The sequence below is a fragment of the Apis cerana genome, linkage group LG10 (assembly GCF_029169275.1).
Source record: "Apis cerana isolate GH-2021 linkage group LG10, AcerK_1.0, whole genome shotgun sequence".
NCBI classification, from domain to species: domain Eukaryota; kingdom Metazoa; phylum Arthropoda; class Insecta; order Hymenoptera; family Apidae; genus Apis; species Apis cerana.
This window is the reverse complement of record NC_083861.1, coordinates 2,848,173-2,867,051: the sequence shown is the minus strand read 5'-3', so window position 1 is coordinate 2,867,051 and position 18,879 is coordinate 2,848,173. Positions and strand designations below refer to the sequence as shown.

The 18,879-nt window shown below is 27.7% G+C and overlaps 1 protein-coding gene across 8 annotated transcripts in view; it reads left to right on the top strand.

Moving 5' to 3' along the window:
• LOC107995727 (uncharacterized) overlaps nucleotides 1-18,879 on the top strand; it is a 53,257-nt gene that overhangs the window by 7,314 nt on the left and 27,064 nt on the right. For 3 of the 8 annotated variants that reach the window (XR_009831508.1, XM_062080755.1, XM_062080752.1), the window contains exon 2: nucleotides 14,581-14,789. Coding sequence is in view for 6 of the 8 variants with exons in the window: in XM_062080755.1 (XP_061936739.1) it covers nucleotides 14,581-14,789 (209 nt within the window). In the remaining 2 variants the exon portion in view is untranslated. Of the gene's footprint in view, nucleotides 1-14; nucleotides 416-493; nucleotides 671-1,449; nucleotides 1,658-14,580; nucleotides 14,790-18,879 lie in introns of those variants that run through there. The other 5 variants (XM_062080754.1, XM_062080750.1, XR_009831506.1 and 2 more) reach the window with 5 other exon arrangements.

The window sequence follows — 18,879 nt, the reverse complement described above, 5'->3', positions numbered from 1 at the left end:
ACAATTTGCATATATTTCTCGTTTTTGCATTATTTCATAATTTTTGTCAAGATTCGAATAAGTATGACGCCTGGCCAATCTTGTAGTAATTATTGTACCTCAATTTTGGTTTCGTCTTTCATTAAAAAACGAAAAGTGCTATATAGAACATCTATTGTTAGTGCAATGATTAATAAATATATTTGATAACTTTATTTTTTTATATCTTTTTATTATGAAAGCTGCTGTAAATTGTTTTTATGCATGAATAAAATTTCAAACTTTTCTTTTCTATTTTTGGAATTTGTTTGTAAAAATACAGGAATACGACATACTGTCTGATCGTTTTCGTAATTGAATGACGACCATTTTGTTTCGATCTTTCGTTGGAAACTATAGAATACTCAGCAGAGTTCTGATATCACTAAGAAAATGGGTATTGTTATCTAGTTTCTTGATTTAGCACTTCAGTATATTTTAAAAAATAGTGGGTGATATACTTGTCTTCTTTCAGTTTGCATATATTTCTCGTTTTTGAATTTTTCCGCATTTTCTGACAAGACTCGAATAAGTATGATGTCTAATCGATTTCACGATCGTGTAGAAACTGTTATACCTCAACTTCGATTTGATCTTTCATTGAAAAAAGAAGTTTTGTATAGAACTATTGATAGTGCAACGATCAGTGAAGGTATTCGATAATTCTATTTTTTCATATCTTTTTATTATGAAAGTTGTTGTTAATTTTTTATGCATAAATAAAATTTCAAACTTTCATTTTCTATTCTTGATATTTATTTGTAAAAATAAACGAACATGATATAATGTCTCATTGTTTTCGTGATTGAATGACGATCATTTTGTTTCGATCTTTCGTTAGAAACTATAGAATACTCAGCAGAGTTCTATCACTAAGAGAATGATTAATAAAAAGTGCTGCTATTTAATTTCTTTCATTTAGCAATTCAGTATATTTAAAAAAATAGTGAGTGATGTACTTCTTGTCTTTAAATTTGCATTTATTTTTCGTTTTTGAATTCTTTCGTGGTTTTAGTTAAGATTCTCAAATATGAAAATATGACGTGTGATCGATTTCACGATCGCGTTGTAACTATTATATCTTAATTTCAGTTTAATCTTTCATTAAAAAACATAAAATTGTGTGTAGATTTTCTATTGTTAGTGCAACGATTATTAAAGATATTCGATAATTTTATATTTTTACATTTTTTTATTATGAAAGTTGTTGTAAATTTTTTATGCATGAATAAAATTTCAAACTTTTATTTTCTATTCTTGGTATTTATTTGAAAAATAAACGAACACGTAATATAATGTCTGATTGTTTTCGTGATTGAATGACGATTATTTTGTTTCTTTGAAAACTATAGAATACTCAACAGAGTTCTGATGTTACTATGAGATTTGGTGATCTTATCTAGTTTCTCGATTTAGCAATTCAATATATTTTAAAAAATAGTGAGTGATGTACTTTTCGTCTTTCAATTTGCATATATTTCTCGTTTTTGAATTCTTCTCGTTTTTTATCAAGATTCGAATAAGTATGATGCCCGATGTCACACTCTTGTAGTAATTATTATATCTTCGGCTTTATCTTTTATTGAAAAACAAAAAGTGATGTATGGAATGTCTATTGTTAGTGCAATGACTAGTAAAGGTATTTGATAATTCTATTTTTTCATATCTTTTTATTATGAAAGTTGCTGTAAATTTTTTATGCATGAATAAAATTTCAAACTTTTCTTTTCTATTCTTGGTATTTGTTTGTAAAAATACACGAATACAGTATAATGTCTGATCGTTTTCGTAATTGAATAACGACCATTTTGTTTCGATCTTTTAGAAACTATAGAATACTCAGGAGAGTTCTGATATCACTAAGAAAATGGGTATATTATTATCTAGTTTCTTGATTTAATACATCAGTATATTTTAAAAAATAGTGGGTGATATTCTTCTTGTCTTTGCATAATTTTATACTTATGATAAAATGCCTGACCGATTTAATGGCGATCATTTTGTTTCGATCTTTCATTGAAAACTATAGAATACTCAACAGAGTTCTGATGTCATTGTGAGATTTAGTGCTGCTATCTAGTTTCTTGATTTAGCAATTCAGTATATTTTAAAAAATAGTGGGTGATGTACTTTTCCTCTTTCAATTTGCATTTATTTCTTGTTTTTGAGTTCTTCCAAGATTTTTGTCAAGACTCGAATAAGTATGGTGCCGATTTCACGCTCTTGTAGTGACTATTATATCTTCGGTTTTATTTTTTATTGAAAAACAAAAGATGATGTATAGAACTTCTATTGTTAGCATAACGGTTAGTAACATATTCGATAATTTTATTTTATATATCTTTTTTTTTATTATGAAAGTTGCTGTAAATTTTTTATTCATGAATGAGATTTCATACTTTTGTCTTCCATGCTTCGTTAATTTATTTTTTAAAATACTTATGATAAAATGCCTGATCGATTTAATGGCGACCATTTTGTTTCGATCTTTCGTTGAAAACTATAGAATACTCAACAGAGTTCTGATGTTACTATGAGATTTGGTGCTGCTATCTAGTTTCTCGACTTAGCAATTCAGTATATTTTAAAAAATAGTAAATGGTGTACTTTTTGTCTTTCAATTTACATTTGTTTCTCATTTTTGAATTCTTCCGCGTTTTCTGTCAAGATTCGAATAAGTATGATGTTTGACCGATATCACGCTCTTGTAGTAATTATATCTTCGGTTTTATCTTTTATTGAAAAACAAAAAGTGATGATAAAACTTCTATTGTTAGTGCAACGATTAGTAAAGGTATTCGATAATTCTAATTTTTCATATCTTTTTATTATGAAAGTTGCTGTAAATTTTTTATGCATGAATAAAATTTCAAACTTTTCTTTTCTATTCTTGGTATTTGTTTGTAAAAATACACGAATACAGTATAATGTCTGATCGTTTTCGTAATTGAATAACGACCATTTTGTTTCGATCTTTTAGAAACTATAGAATACTCAGGAGAGTTCTGATATCACTAAGAAAATGGGTATATTATTATCTAGTTTCTTGATTTAACACATCAGTATATTTTAAAAAATAGTGGGTGATATTCTTCTTGTCTTTGCATAATTTTATACTTATGATAAAATGCCTGACCGATTTAATGGCGATCATTTTGTTTCGATCTTTCATTGAAAACTATAGAATACTCAACAGAGTTCTGATGTCATTGTGAGATTTAGTGCTGCTATCTAGTTTCTTGATTTAGCAATTCAGTATATTTTAAAAAATAGTGGGTGATGTACTTTTCCTCTTTCAATTTGCATTTATTTCTCGTTTTTGAGTTCTTCCGAGATTTTTGTCAAGACTCGAATAAGTATGGTGCCGATTTCACGCTCTTGTAGTGACTATTATATCTTCGATTTTCTTTTATTAAAAAACAAAAAGTGATGTATAGAACTTCTCTTATTAGCATAACGATTAGTAACATATTCGATAATTTTATTTTATATATCTTTTTTTTTGTTATGAAAGTTGCTGTAAATTTTTTATTCATGAATGAGATTTCATACTTTTGTCTTCCATGCTTCGTTAATTTATTTTTTAAAATACTTGTGATAAAATGCCTGATCGATTTAATGGCGACCATTTTGTTTCGATCTTTCGTTGAAAACTATAGAATACTCAACAGAGTTCTGATGTCACTATGAGATTTAGTGCTGCTATCTAGTTTCTCGATTTAGCAATTCAGTATATTTTAAAAAATAGTGGGTGGTGATATACTTTTCCTCTTTCAATTTGCATTTATTTCTCGTTTTTGAATTCTTCCGCGTTTTTTATCAAAATTCGAATAAGTATGATGCCCGATGTCACACTCTTGTAGTAATTATTATATCTTCGGTTTTATCTTTTATTGAAAAACAAAAAGTGATGTATAGAATGTCTATTGTTAGTGCAACGACTAGTAAAGTATTTGATAATTCTATTTTTTCATATCTTTTTACTATGAAAGTTGCTGTTAATTTTTTATACATGAATAAAATTTCAAACTTTTTTTTTCTATTTTTGGAATTTGTTTGTAAAAATACACGAATACAGTATAATGTCTGATCGTTTTCGTAATTGAATAACGACCATTTTGTTTCGATCTTTCGTTAGAAACTATAGAATACTCAGCAGAGTTCTGATATCACTAAGAAAATAGGTATATTATTATCTAGTTTCTTGATTTAACACATCAGTATATTTTAAAAAATAGTGGGTGATATTCTTCTTGTCTTTGCATAATTTTATACTTATGATAAAATGCCTGACCGATTTAATGGCGATCATTTTGTTTCGATCTTTCGTTGAAAACTATAGAATACTCAACAGAGTTCTGATGTCACTATGAGATTTAGTGCTGCTATCTAGTTTCTCGATTTAGCAATTCAGTATATTTTAAAAAATAGTGGGTGGTGATATACTTTTCCTCTTTCAATTTGCATTTATTTCTCGTTTTTGAATTCTTTCGTGTTTTCTTTCAAGGTTTTTGAATAAGTGTAATGCCTGGCCGATTTCACGATTGTGTAGTAACTATTATACCTTAACTTTGGTTTAATTTTTCAAAAATTTGAAAAATAAAAAGTTATGTGTAGATTTTCTATTGTTAGTGCAACGGTTAGTGAAGTTATTCGATAATTTTATTTTTTATTTTTTTATTATTGTAAATTTTTTACGCATGAATGAGATTTCAAACTTTTATCTTCTATGCTTTGTTAATTTATTTGTCAAAATACTCGAACACAATACGACGTCTGATCGATTTCGTGATTTAATGATATTTTGTTTCGATCTTTCATTGAAAAATGTAGAATACAGTATAGTATCTTGATTGTCACTACAGAAATTTGTTTCGCTATACAATGCTTTAATTTAAAAGCTTTGTTTGATTGTGAAAGCTACTATATTCTTCGCAATCTATGATCGAGTTTTCTAAGCTCTTTCTTTTATGGTTTCTCTCTTGGTCGAAATACTCGACATGTAAACTGATTTTGAATCGATGTAGTGGAGAATGGTACAGTCTGCTACATTTTAGTTCCGGTTTGATTCTGTAGTTAAAAATATAGAATAATATAAAATATAGAATATTTTAATTTAGAATCTCTCTTTTAATATAGACGATAAAATATTTTTTCTACATTTGTTTTTCGATTCTAACCAAACATGGAATGATGAATTAAATTATTGAAATCATATTTCATAAAAATTTTTAATATTTGATTTCTTTTTTTCACAAATTTAAATTTTTTCATTTTTTAAAATCTAAGGAATAATATTTAGGTTAGTACATAAAAATATTTTTCTTATTTAATAAAAAATATTCAATTAATCAGCATCACACTGTCTAATTATTAATTTAAGAAATTTTTTCGATAATATTCCAGGAGATTATTGAAATATTTGTGAGATTTCATTATAAGAAATATGATTCACTGAAATTCAGTTAAATTCGTCAGATTTCACCTTCATCTTATAATCGATTTATTCGAATGAAAATCAAGCTTAAATCTACTAATACTAAGGAAGATTGTTCTTTGGTCTTTTGATAACGTTATGAGTTATTGAAACCGCTCTAGCACTGATGATTTTCTCTGAACATACGAGCTTTCACAGACCCCAAGATTTAATCGTCGCCGCCTCGTAATGAATTCGCCAGGGTTTTCTTAAACGACCGGCACACCCGCCGCCAATTACATCGCCGATTAAATTACGACCGCCTGCTGGAAGGTGAGTTGGTGTCGCGAATGAAATTCCACCGAACCGACTGTTCTAGAAATCTTGATACTTTCGGATATTTGATCTTTAATCTGCTCTTTAATCTGCTGATAATTTAAATAGTTTTTATATTTTTCAAAAATATTTTTCTAAAATCTTTCTTTTTTAGTGTATCAAGTGATTTATTCAAAATAAATTATGAATTAAAAAAATTGAATAAAGTTGAATAATTGATAAAATCTCTCGTTTTTTCCATATAAATATAGTATATTATTAAATAATATTATTTATTGGTAAATCAATTGCACAATAAAATTAAACAGGTAATATTTTAGATTTCTTAAAAAAGAGAAGTCTTATATACTAATAACTAATAAGTTCTTATGACTAGTAATAAGTTCAAATACTATAATATTTTAACAGTATTTTTATGTTTCTCTAGATGAAACTATCCCTGGAAGACTAATTAAATTTCGTCTATTTGAGGTTCATAAAAAATACATTTTAAGATATAAAAACTGGCAAAGTAAAAGATGAATTTAATTATACATTTAATTCTTAAAAACTAATAAGTTTTGTTCGGCTCCATTTCTAATAACAGAAGAAAAATTTCTTCTAATTTCTTCCAATTTATTCATTATCAGGTAAAATGATTTTATCAATAAATATATTCTCTACAATAAATAATAAATCGTTTCTTCAATTAATGAATATAATCAAATTATTTTTTCAAAAATATTTTCTCATATATTTCATTTCATCCTTAAACAATTAAAATATTCCAATATCTAGTACACCATGCAAATTAAGTAACTTGTATGAACTATATTTCATGTCATATATTTCTCTCGGAGAAAATTCACTTCATCAATATCACTTTATCCTTAAACGATAGTAGGTACTACAAAATCTTTGATATACTGTTCAAGTTAACTAACATGGACTATATCTCATGTCAAACACCTTCTGCGTGAAATTCCATTCTCAAGATAAAATATATTTTTGCCAACTTGATGAACATCAAATAAATTACATTTTTCCTAAACAAATCTTTTTTTTTAAAAAAATCTATGAAATATTATCCAAGTTAGCTACCTGAACTATATTTTGTACTATATTCTTTCCTCAACAAATGAATGCTTTTTTGAATTAAGAATATGAAAGATTAATGAATGACATTGTGAAATTATTTGTCTAAAAATATTTTCATAAATTATCCTCATTATCTGATTCTATTTTAAATCAATTTAAATTCTTTTACAGAAAATATCATTCTAAAAAACAAATATATTTTTACAAATCATCAAATTATTGCTTCAATAATTTTATTAATAGACGCTTCAAATTTTCAGATATTTCAATTACTGCAAATTACATCTCGTGTAAAACACACTTCAACAAATTCCTCATTATTCACATTACTTCCTAAAACACGTGATCTCCTAATTACTTCCAACAACACTTCCTTTCGTCCATATCTTCAATCCTTCATCAGAATCCATCTCGTTCCTCCAAAAACATCCACTTACAAGGATACAAGCGTTCATTAAGAATCTTCTTTAAACAATCCCACCTGCGATCTACGATTAAGTTACGAGGGTAAAGGTGTGCAGAGGGTGAAGTCGCAAATGAAATTCCGACGAATGGAATCCGCCAGAAATCTTAACGATCCTCGCTATCTCTTTCGGACAGCATAGCACAGTGACTGGAAAGCGCGGTGGCTCAAGGAAGGGGGTGCAATTTAAATCTGTGCCCACCCGCGACGCCATCCTCTATCAAGCGGGGAACGAGACGTTTAAAATGCCTCTGTGTCCGATTAAATCTTAACAACCTAATTTCCCTGGCGCTCGCCTCTATTCGATGTTCCATCCTTCGATTCCTTCCCGACTATTTTTCATCGTTCCTTCCCTTCTTCCCAGTTTATCTTTCTCCTTTAACCCTCTTTTTCTTCGTCGATCCGTGGGTTACTTTTGATTTTCTTGAATTGAGAGTTGAATTGGAACGAACGAGTGAGAACGAGGGAGGAGGAGAACCTGGTTGTTGCAGTTCATTCAACTGTACGTTGAAAATCGCCTTCCTTTGAGGGTTGAAATGGACCGATTGTGGACACCTGTGGGCTGCGTTTGATTGAGTTAATAGAGAGACGTTCTTCTGAGGTTTCCATTCGCTTCTTGCGATCAAAGATAGAATGATATGGACATTGGTTTGTCAGTGGTAAGATCATGTTCAAAATTATTGAATTGTTTGGGAATTTTGTTCATAGCATGAATTCAGATAGCATGAATTATATAGAATAAGTTATTGATGGAGAAAAGGAGGAGATGTTTTTTTGTTTTTAAAGGAAGAATGACAATGGAAAATAGAAATTTGTATATTTTATTATTAATTTGATTGAAATGTTTGGTTTTGTTTTTTTTTTAATTTGTTTTTCTTAAAAAGAAAAATTAAGTAATTTTTAATAATTGATATTCATTGTTTTTAATTATTGATTATCGATTATTGATATAAACATGGTACTATATTTATATTGAAAATTATAAATTGTTGAGGAGTTATGTTTTCAAAAATAAAATGAGTTATGCTGTTGATTGGAGATATTAATTGATATCTTTTAGAGTTCTATTATTTTTTTTGTTTCCTAAAAATACAAATGGATTATTTTCACTAAGATATTTAATCATTAATTTCTACCGTTACTGTGATTATCTTCTAATCTTGTATCCAATAATTTATTTATCTTAATGTTATAAAATTGGTCATTTCTATTATTAAAATATTTTTTAAAAGTATACAAATTGAATTTGAACATTATTATATTAAATTTTATTATAGTTTAATAATTGAAACAATATTCAAACAATGTTAAAAATGTTAAAAATAAATGTTAAAACATAACAATAAAAATCTTTTCGATCAATTTCATATTTTAATTAAGTAATATTCAAACATGGAATATCCAATTGTTGACTTAATAATGGAAATTTATATATATATATATTACTATATTAGAAGAAATTATTTTATAACATAAAATTATATTACATGATAAATTAAAAATAATGAATACATTATTTTCCTCAATTATCAATTTACAATTTTTAAAATATAAATAATCATTATTGGAAATTGTAATTGTATATTTTAAAAGGAAAATTATAAATATTATAAATATTTATGAATTTATATTTGTTGCATATTTTGCTCCATTATCTAAATTATCATTTGTTTGAAAATTTATTTAAATGTTCTAAGATCTTCAATTTTTAATACAAGTTCTATATTTATACAAATAATTGTTGAAATAGTTAAAACACAACCATGTTTTCTTTATCATATAAAATATTTAATTAAAAATCAACGAATATATCGTTAAATATTTTTTTTTATAATTTATTTTATTATCTATTTTATTTTTCAATTTTATAAAAAAATAAATTTCAAATTCCCATTGTTAATCATTATTTTTTCGAGAGAATAGTTTTTGGGAAAATATTTGACCCATATTCTTTATATTAGTGACCATTTACACCTAGATAGTGAAAACAACTCTCAATGTTGTGGAAAAATAAATTCTCCAATAATTCTCGGGTATTATTCGTTTTGTAAAAAAATTATTTCAAAAATAATCATTTAACAAGTTTAGCTTAGCTGCATAATCCGTTTTTTTAAAATGTCCATTCATTGAAAAAAGTATATTAAAAAATGATATCCTTTTATTAATTTCTTTCGTGATAAACCATTTTTGCATAACTTTATTTACGCAAACTATACATCAATCTAAAAAAAAATATAGATGTTATAAAATTTTACGTTATTACGATATTGGAGTTTTAAACCAAATTAAAATATCGGAATTTTAAATTAAATTACAATATTGCATTTTGGAAGTTTAAGTGAAATTACAATTATTGAAATATCGGAATTTTAAATCAAAATTTCAAGCTGTTAAAATATCGAGGTATCATTACCTCGATTTAAAGTTTTATAATGAGTTGTGAAAATTGGAGAATGAAGATATATAAGAGAATTGTAGACATAATGTTTGTAGAAAGTCTGCATTAATTTTTCACTATTATTATTTGTTAAAAGTATCATAATTTATTACATGTATTGGTGAAAATGTTTACATAATTATGACTTCTGATATAGAAACAGTTTCAGGATAAAATTCTACAGAAAATCAATACTCATCCTTCCTTGAATAATTGCATCTGAAATCTGATTTAGATACTTAAGCAATCAAGATGAATCTTCGTTCATTGAAACTTCAATATCAAATGTCTTTGTAAATAATGCATATTCATCCAAATGCATGGATATGGGGACTATGTTCTAGATTTGCCTAGTTTCAGTCTAGATTCTACGTACTAGACAAAATTTAGTTGAAATCGATGGTCCCGCTACTATAACGTTTCCTTGGGATTTAGCGAAAATATATACTCGTCTTGTGTTAAACCAGTTAAGTTATACGAGAAATAAACTTATCAAACTAATTTCCAAGAATGCGAAAATTCTCGATTACTTCTCCTCTGTATAATTGAGAGGAGGGAAGTCTACAAGTGGCGAGATCTTTAATTTGAAGGAACTATGTATATCTAGTCTGAATGAAATTATAAATTTTAATAGAAAATTTTATATATTTTAAAAATATATTGATAATAAATTTATAAAAATTATATTTTAAAAATTGTAAAAATTAAAATTAGAAATATAAATCGTAAAATTAAAATCATTAAAAAATTAAGAAATTTAAATTTTGTTTAATATATATTATAAAATATATTATAAAAATGTTATATATAAAATTATATTATAAAGGAGTTTATAATATTATAGGAGTTCATGTTACAGTAATTAAAATCATATATATTCTTATATAACTTTTATAATTTCGATCATTTTATAAAATAAATTTAGTTTTTAATATAACGACTTTCATAAGAAAATAAGTTTAATAAATCGGTGAATAAATTTTATATGATTAAAAATAAAAATTAATATTACCAGATTAAACGCACAATTTATAAATGCTTGTAAATTAATAATAAAATTCCTCTAAATACATACGAATCCCCTGTTTTCTCGTAAAAAAAACTCGTAAAAAAAAAAAAAAAAAAAAGACTTCAATCGTTTCAATTTAACATTATTTCATTCCATGTTAAAAATGATCACGTTTGATTTTACATCGTAATACGATAATACATATTTCGATACGACCATAGTACGTGAAATGATTACGAGCATTTGAATACAATAACACAAAAGTAGGATAAATTATCGGAGAAAAAAAAAAGAAATACACGATTATGTATAAACAACGTGGCAATATTTTGGTGCTTTAAATATCTGGAAAAGATCGCGAAAAGATAGCCCGTAGGATATTAAATTCTGTTGGCCGTAATCAGCGAAATTCATTTCGCTCGGCTCATGCGGTATTTGTCTGTTGTGCTTTAAACTGCATTCAAAGTGGTGGATCTGCTCCGGACAGGTCGATTGAAGAGCCTCAAACCCTTTCACGATTTCCACTGATGACAAACATCGATCTTCCTTCAGTGTTGCACGCGAAGCGATGTTCTTCTCTTCTCCATAGACATCGATTATTGTTATGTCAGCTTTTATTGCAGTATTTGGGAAATCGTCTTCTGAAATAATAATTGAAAACTGGGCATTTCCTTCGTTTTTTTTTTCTTTTCTCTTCAGAGAATAAATATGATTAATAATCCAATCTTCTTTTGATAAAGATATTCATCATCGTTTGTTAAATGTAAAATTTAAATATAAATTCATTTATAATTTATTTCAAATAAGTGCAAAATGTATAATTGAGTTCTTATATTTTTAATTGAATTGAATTGCAAATCTTGAATCGAGAGAGATAGATTTAAAGTAATTTTTGGGTTAGTTTTTGAATTATTACATATAATGTAATTAAAAAAATAATTTCGCATCGTGCAGTATAAAGTAACATAAATGCAAACATCGATAAGAAGCTAGCGATTTATTACTTTTAAAGTGTTTCGTGTAATAAAGATGCAAATCCGGTTCCTCCCTTGCATTAAAACAGATTGTATTTGCTTTGATATTTTATATGTATTAAAAGCAATTTCAAATTTTAAAAATTTGCTCAAAATTAAAAGCATAACTTATCAACTAACTAATAATTATTTTTTGAAGAAATATATTTTTTCCATTAATGGTTTCTTTTTTAATGTTAAGTCAAGACAATTTTTTTTGTTAATTTTTCCAAAATTATTAGAAAAAGATGAATTAATTTAACTATTTCCATAATGTCAATATTATGCCTACTAATATCCATTAATATATTTATAAAATAGGATAAAAGTTTCATTGGAAATTAATGATAAAAATTTCAAAGAAGTTTAATTCGGTTATAAAACGATATATTGTTATAGCCTTCGAGTATAATTTAGAAATAAGAATATTAAAAATATATTTAAGAAAGGAGAAAATAGGAAATGTCTTCGATAAATATCCATTGCAAAATTCAACTTCTCTGTTTACCAGTTCGAAAACGTTGAGAAATATACGTAGCGAATGGGTTGACGTGCATTTTTCCAAATAAAGTATTCACGTCGGAATTTGTATTATTCAGCCGCATCGTGGCGGAAGTCGCAATTATCCCCAGAGAAACGCGAGTATCTTGAAGAACGTGGAACGGAAGGGGGTTGCATTTACAAAATTACGAACACGCAACCCGACGAAAAACTTCAACATTTTCAACCGTGTAACTCAATGAAACATATAATTCTCGTAGCGCAATGCATATACCCTGAAACTAAGCTTGCACTTGAATTTAACCTTAAAAAACAAAAAAAAAAAAAAAAGGAAAAAGAAGAGGAAAGAAAATTCAACCCTTGAGCTTCTTGCTTCCATGCCGAAACAAAACTCAACGATAAAATCTCATGCTTTCTTGTCGTTAAACGCATTGCCCTGATATGGATATATGTGTAAAAAATATTAGGATACTTAGAAGAAACGCGAAAAATCATTGGAATATTATTAAAATCTTTAAGAATCATTGTTTTGTTTGAAACTTAAGATTGTAAAAAATCTTACATTCCCTATTTTTATAATAATCTTAAATTGTGAGAAGAGAAATCTCATATTCAATATTATAATAAAAATTGTAAAAATTTAACAAAAGTTAATTTTATATTATAAAGGAAATTTTAAACTTTAAAGAGAATCTTTTCTAAAACAATTTGTTTTTATTTGTATAAAATTGAAGCACATCGTAAGTTTCGAGAGGTATCGAATTAACTATTGATCTTCATTGTTTATTACGTTTTGTTATTAGCTGCTGTTTCTAACAAGAGAATCAACAACATTGAATTTCATGAGTTGTCATCGAAGCGCGAATAAATCACGAATAAATTAGTTTTCCAACAAAATCCATATTCAAGCTTATAATAAAAATGTAAAATGGTAAAGAGAGAATTCATATATTTAATATTATGATAAAAATTAAAATTGTATAAATAATAAAATATTTATTCATATTCATATTAATGTGCATATTTAACATGTTAATAAAATATAATATCCATATTTAACATATGATATAATAAAAATTTCATTCTATTTATGTACACTTTGCACAATAAAATTAATTTCTTTTTTTTTTTTGCTTGTATGATTACTTATCGTCTTTCAATTAATTTTACAAAATTTATAATCTTCCATTCTATTTATTATTTATTTTTATAATAAATATTATAAATGATACCATTTTTATTAAATATACAATTGCAAATATAATTGCAAATATTGTAAATAGAAAAAGTTCTTAACTATCTATGTGAAAGATTCTTGTTTTATTTATATTTTTTTATATCTATTATTATACTATAAATATACTATCTTAATTTTTTATTATACAAAGGAATAGAAATAAAATTATTCATAATACATAGAATAATTAATTAAATTAAAAGTATTTCGTTATTATTATATATTGTATCTTTTTAATGAATTACATCAAAGTATTTTTGAAGAAGCACTAATAATAAAAGTTCCATTTATAAAGATAAATTTGGATTTATAGAGATCAGATAATTTTGAATTCGAATTACAAAAGATTATAAATCACATTTACAAAATAACACATCTATGTTAAATAATTCTTGTTAAATGAAATTTATATTTCGACTTTTGAAGATTTGTGTCCACATTCGTATTCGATATAGAAAATACGAACAATATTCTAGTTTTATAGCAATTTTCATATTAAATAATTCAAATTAAATAAAAATATTTCGATTTCCATAGGTTTCCACAATTCTGGGGAAAATATGAACAAAATTTAACTCTTATAGATATTTTCATAACTAATTCCAATTAAATTAATTTTTATTTTTCAAAGCTCAATAAGAACTGTGAAAATTTGAGCATATATATATCTTTAAATAATCAAATTAATTAAATGAAATTTATATTTCGACTTCCAGAAATTTCCACAATTCAATACGAACAAAATTCCATATCTTACAGATATTTCCGAATTATAAATATTTGATTCTATTTATAAACCAGAATACTTCTCCCTTCCTTCCTTTTTTTCTTTTTTCTCTCTTATTTCTTCAAAAGAGTACGCGAATAATATTCAAACTCGAACTCATCATCTCGAGCTCATTAATTCCTCGTTCAAGAGGGTCGACACTTTTCCACGAGAATCGATTCCCTCTAAAATAGAAAAAGAACCCGCGAATAACGCGCGCGTGTTCGAAAATCCGTGCACGTACAATATAGAAAGAAAAAGAGAAAGAAAGAAAGAAAAAAAACAACGTCGATTGTTTCTGTTCCAGGAATTTGCTCCGGTTTGCGAGAAGTCCGCATCCAGATACCGACGGCCGTGAAGAAAGGTGACTCTGCGATACTGAACTGCTGGTATGACACCGAGGGTGATCCTTTATACACCGTCAAGTGGTACAAAGGGGGTCGAGAGTTTTATCGCTATGCCCCGAACGAGATCCCGATCTTCAAGACTTTCCCCATCGGGAACTTGACGGTGAAGGTGAGCTTTTTTTGTCTATCTCCACGAGGCTCGACCTCGTGCCCCGTGAGCCTACTTTCGTCAAAAGTTTGTTGACCATTTAACAGCACGTGAACCGTGTCGGATAAATATCGAGAAATATTCAGATTTTTGTAAAGGGATATTCCCGAGGGTAATATTGGATCGCGTGGAAATGAATTGTTCAGTAGATATATAGTTCGCGTAGTATTAGTAAATTTCGAATTTGGGTTTATTTCGTGATGTAATGGTATCGTAGCTGTTATTTACTTTAGTTCTCTACGTTTAATTGTAATTAATTTAGTTCAGGATGTATATAAATTAGGGAATAAATGGCTATGATTTTAAATAATTTTTTATTTGCAAAGTATCGTCCAATGAATGAGGTTTTGCAAAGATTCCTCGAAAAGGATATTCTCAGAAAGATTAAAAATATTGATGTAGCAATACAAGATTATTTATATCGTTTTTTTTTTAATTAACTGTTCGTGGAAAAAAAATAAGAACATTTGAAAATAAGAAAATATAAAAATATTTGATCGAAGAAAAATATTCTATTGAAAATTAAATAAAAAAGAAGCTTTCTTTCTTCTTTTCAGTGCTTATTTATTAATACAATACTGATAAAATAAATAAGAAAAAAATATTTGAAATTAGAACGAAAGAGAGACGAATCATTTGGGAATTTATTTAAAGCTGCAGATGGTGGTTGGTTGGAACAATAAATGATCATTCTGAAATATGATGAGGGGATAAAACGTAAAACTTTGAGCCGTTTCTTTAATGAACAGAGAGAGAGACAACGGCTTCAATTCCACCGAAGAATTATTCGAATGTTCGTTTTTACGATCGTGTTCCTAAAAGAGGAGAAGGGTTCTTAAGGAATCGATATATTATCGCGACGTCTTTGCGATTATCCCTGGGGATATCGTAAACAGGGCTCGTTCTCGCCCCGTGTAACAGGGGTGCGTTAATGTTGAGAATAAACCGAGGCTTCTCTCACTCGTAAGAGGAATCCCGTTGAGATATTATTAGTCGTTTCTCTTTTCTTTTAGAGACATTATGTAAAGACATTCCTATATCCCAATTACATTAATGTTAATAAATAAACGTTCCATTTGCAATTTCTCCTTTTCGTATTGATTTTTTTAAAAATGTTTAAATTTTGAAATATATTCTGTTTTTAAATCGGGAGTTGTAAAAATTTGTCTACACGAATTTATACGAACGTTCGAAATACGTTATAATAAATTTTAAAAATAAATTTAAAATAATATTCGCGCAATGATGAACTATTCTTTTATCGATCCATACACGAATAAATATCGATATAATTAATTTCATACGAAAAATTTTAAATAATTTTTGTATTATTTGTGTTTGCATTACGTCTCTGATTTTAGATTTTTACCTGATTTTTATACAATTTCACGTTTCATTTAAAGAATCGTTCTATTGAATAAACACGATCTGCATATATCATTCCACTGTTTGCCTCTTAATGGATCAAATTAGTCGATGAAATTCTTTCTCTGGTGGTACAAGAAAATGAAAAAATATTGTTATTCGTCAGTGATTTTGATGAAACCTCGCTCGATTCCTAAGACGAAGGGGATTAAAGGGCCTTCGGCAAGGGCTCAATAGCTTAGAATATTCGGCGATAAAGGGGGTGTTTTATGCGGTAACGCGTAAAACAGCAACGAGGTGGAACTCCTTTCGAGTGGAATGGCGGTTTAATGGTCGTGGTCTTATAATCGTCTCTGCTCGAATTTTAATCCCGGCGGGATACACTTTTCCCTTTTCGACGGGCTCTTCTTCTCTCCTTCGAAAGCTGGACCGCCTGCAAAAGACTGATTAGATCTCATTTTTACCGTAGAATCCGAGGAAAATTCGTCTTCGTGGGTAAAACTAATAATACGAATTTCTTTCTTTTAATCTAATATACTTTTAAACGTTGAAAAATGCTGTGAAAATTAAAATTTCTCTTTTTATCAATATCGATTGAACGTGTATTTTCTGATTAATCTAATCGAACTGTTGAAAAGATGATTCGATTGTTAAATGAGATTTTATATCGTATAGCTAAAATTAATCGCTGAAAGGGTGTTGTCTTCTTAATTTTTTATTCTTTAAATATTCGATACAAATGAGATTTCGAAGAAGTCAATCGATTAATCGATCAATCACAAAAATATTCAACTACTTCAATTGCCAGTTTTTGAACTTTATTTATTACGTTTTATTTTTAAATTATTTTCTTCTTCTATTATTTTCCTATTTAAGTGTGAATAATACAAAATTTATTAAGAATAGATTTGTCCCTTTTCCTTAATAATATTTAACGATTTAATATTTTTATAGCACAGATCAATATTTCACGATTCTTCATTTTACTTAGGAAATTTTATGCAAAGAATATTCGTGGTTCCCTCGACCAACGTAATTCAACGTTGATAAAAGTAGATAACCAGGTGCTAAATGCAGCCTCCCATTGAAAATGTCGGATTTAATTTAATTCGAAGCATTAAATAGCCGCCATTTTCTGCCAAACGCGGAAATAAACGTTTGTTTAACACGCGGGGAGGGTTTGATCTTCGACCGAGACAATCGAATTAAAACCCTCCCGCCTCTCTTGAAAGTATAAAAAGGATGAAACGCTTTATACAAATATAAACCGGTGACGGCTCGTTGAAATCGAAATTAAATGGGCGAGGAGATTGCAGAATTATAATTTTATTGACACTCGGCCATTGTGTCAACCCTTATGTAAAATTGATTTATCTCGTCTCGATGGAGATCGAAATCAATGTAATTCTTTGAAATTAAATAAAACCACCGGGGAAATTCAATCCTCCGGCCTGTCACTCTTTCACAAACAAGGAATGCTCGCCATTTCGAAACGGAAAAAAAAAAAAAAAACGAATATTACCGCCGCTCTATCCACCCGTTTGCATTTCAAACTTTTTCGAACTATGTGCTATAGCGGGCTTACAACGGTTCCGCTAACTGAACAAATACATTTTAATCCTGTGCAGAGTGGCCTGTAACGTAGAAGTTACGCGTACCCGCATGTATATCTATATTTTTATATTCCTTCTTTTATTTGCTTAACACCGTAATACTGTTGTTTTTGTTATCGTATCGCTGAATCGTTATGCCAAGGAGTTTATTTACGACAATCGTTGCTAATGGCTTTGAATTTGAGTGTGAAAATTTCCATACACCGCATGGATGAGGGAAAAAGAAAGTGGGGAGGGGAGGAACGAGAGTAGATCAAATAGATTCGAATCCTCTGGAGTTTCGGGAAACGAAGTAAAATTGATGTAGAATCGAATGGTAATCGATTAAGTTTGGAACTTTATGCATCTTAATAGAAATTCTCCATTTGAATCAGTTTTCTTAACTTCATAGATTTGATCGGTTATCTTTCGATTTAATCTTTAGGAGAATACGAAATGAAGTTATGTTATCTATATTATTATTATATTATGAAAATTCTTCTTATAAAAAAATTTTTGTCGCGGAATTCGCATATTTTTTACTATAGTTATAAAGCTTAACACGAGCGATATTTAATTTTCAAAATTAAACGTTTACATTCCGATTTCAATGAAAAGTATTTGTGAAACATAATGACAATTGATGAACTGTGTGTATATTTCATTCTTTTTATGCGTTAATTCAATAAACACGTTGCTGAAATTGTTGAAATGCTTTACATTATCGTTAATGACAATATCGTGCTATGTAATACTCAAAAACGAGATAAATACGAGGAAATGATACGATGGAATTTTATTTTAAACGAAAGGCACTGTCATTTTGTTATTTTTTCCCTTCGTAATGTAAAACATAAAAGATTTTTATACCACTAATGACCATAAAAACTTCAAGATTCAAGAACGAAAACAAAAATGGAGAGGTCAGTCATTAACGTCTACACAGAATATTTCTCGACGAATATTTCAAAAACCATAAGCCACAAAAAAGAATAAAATTTTTTCCTCCGACTAATCCATATTAAATTAATCCTAATTTCACTATCTCACAGAGATCAAAGCGAGAAACAATAACCAATTAAAATGCTCTACCC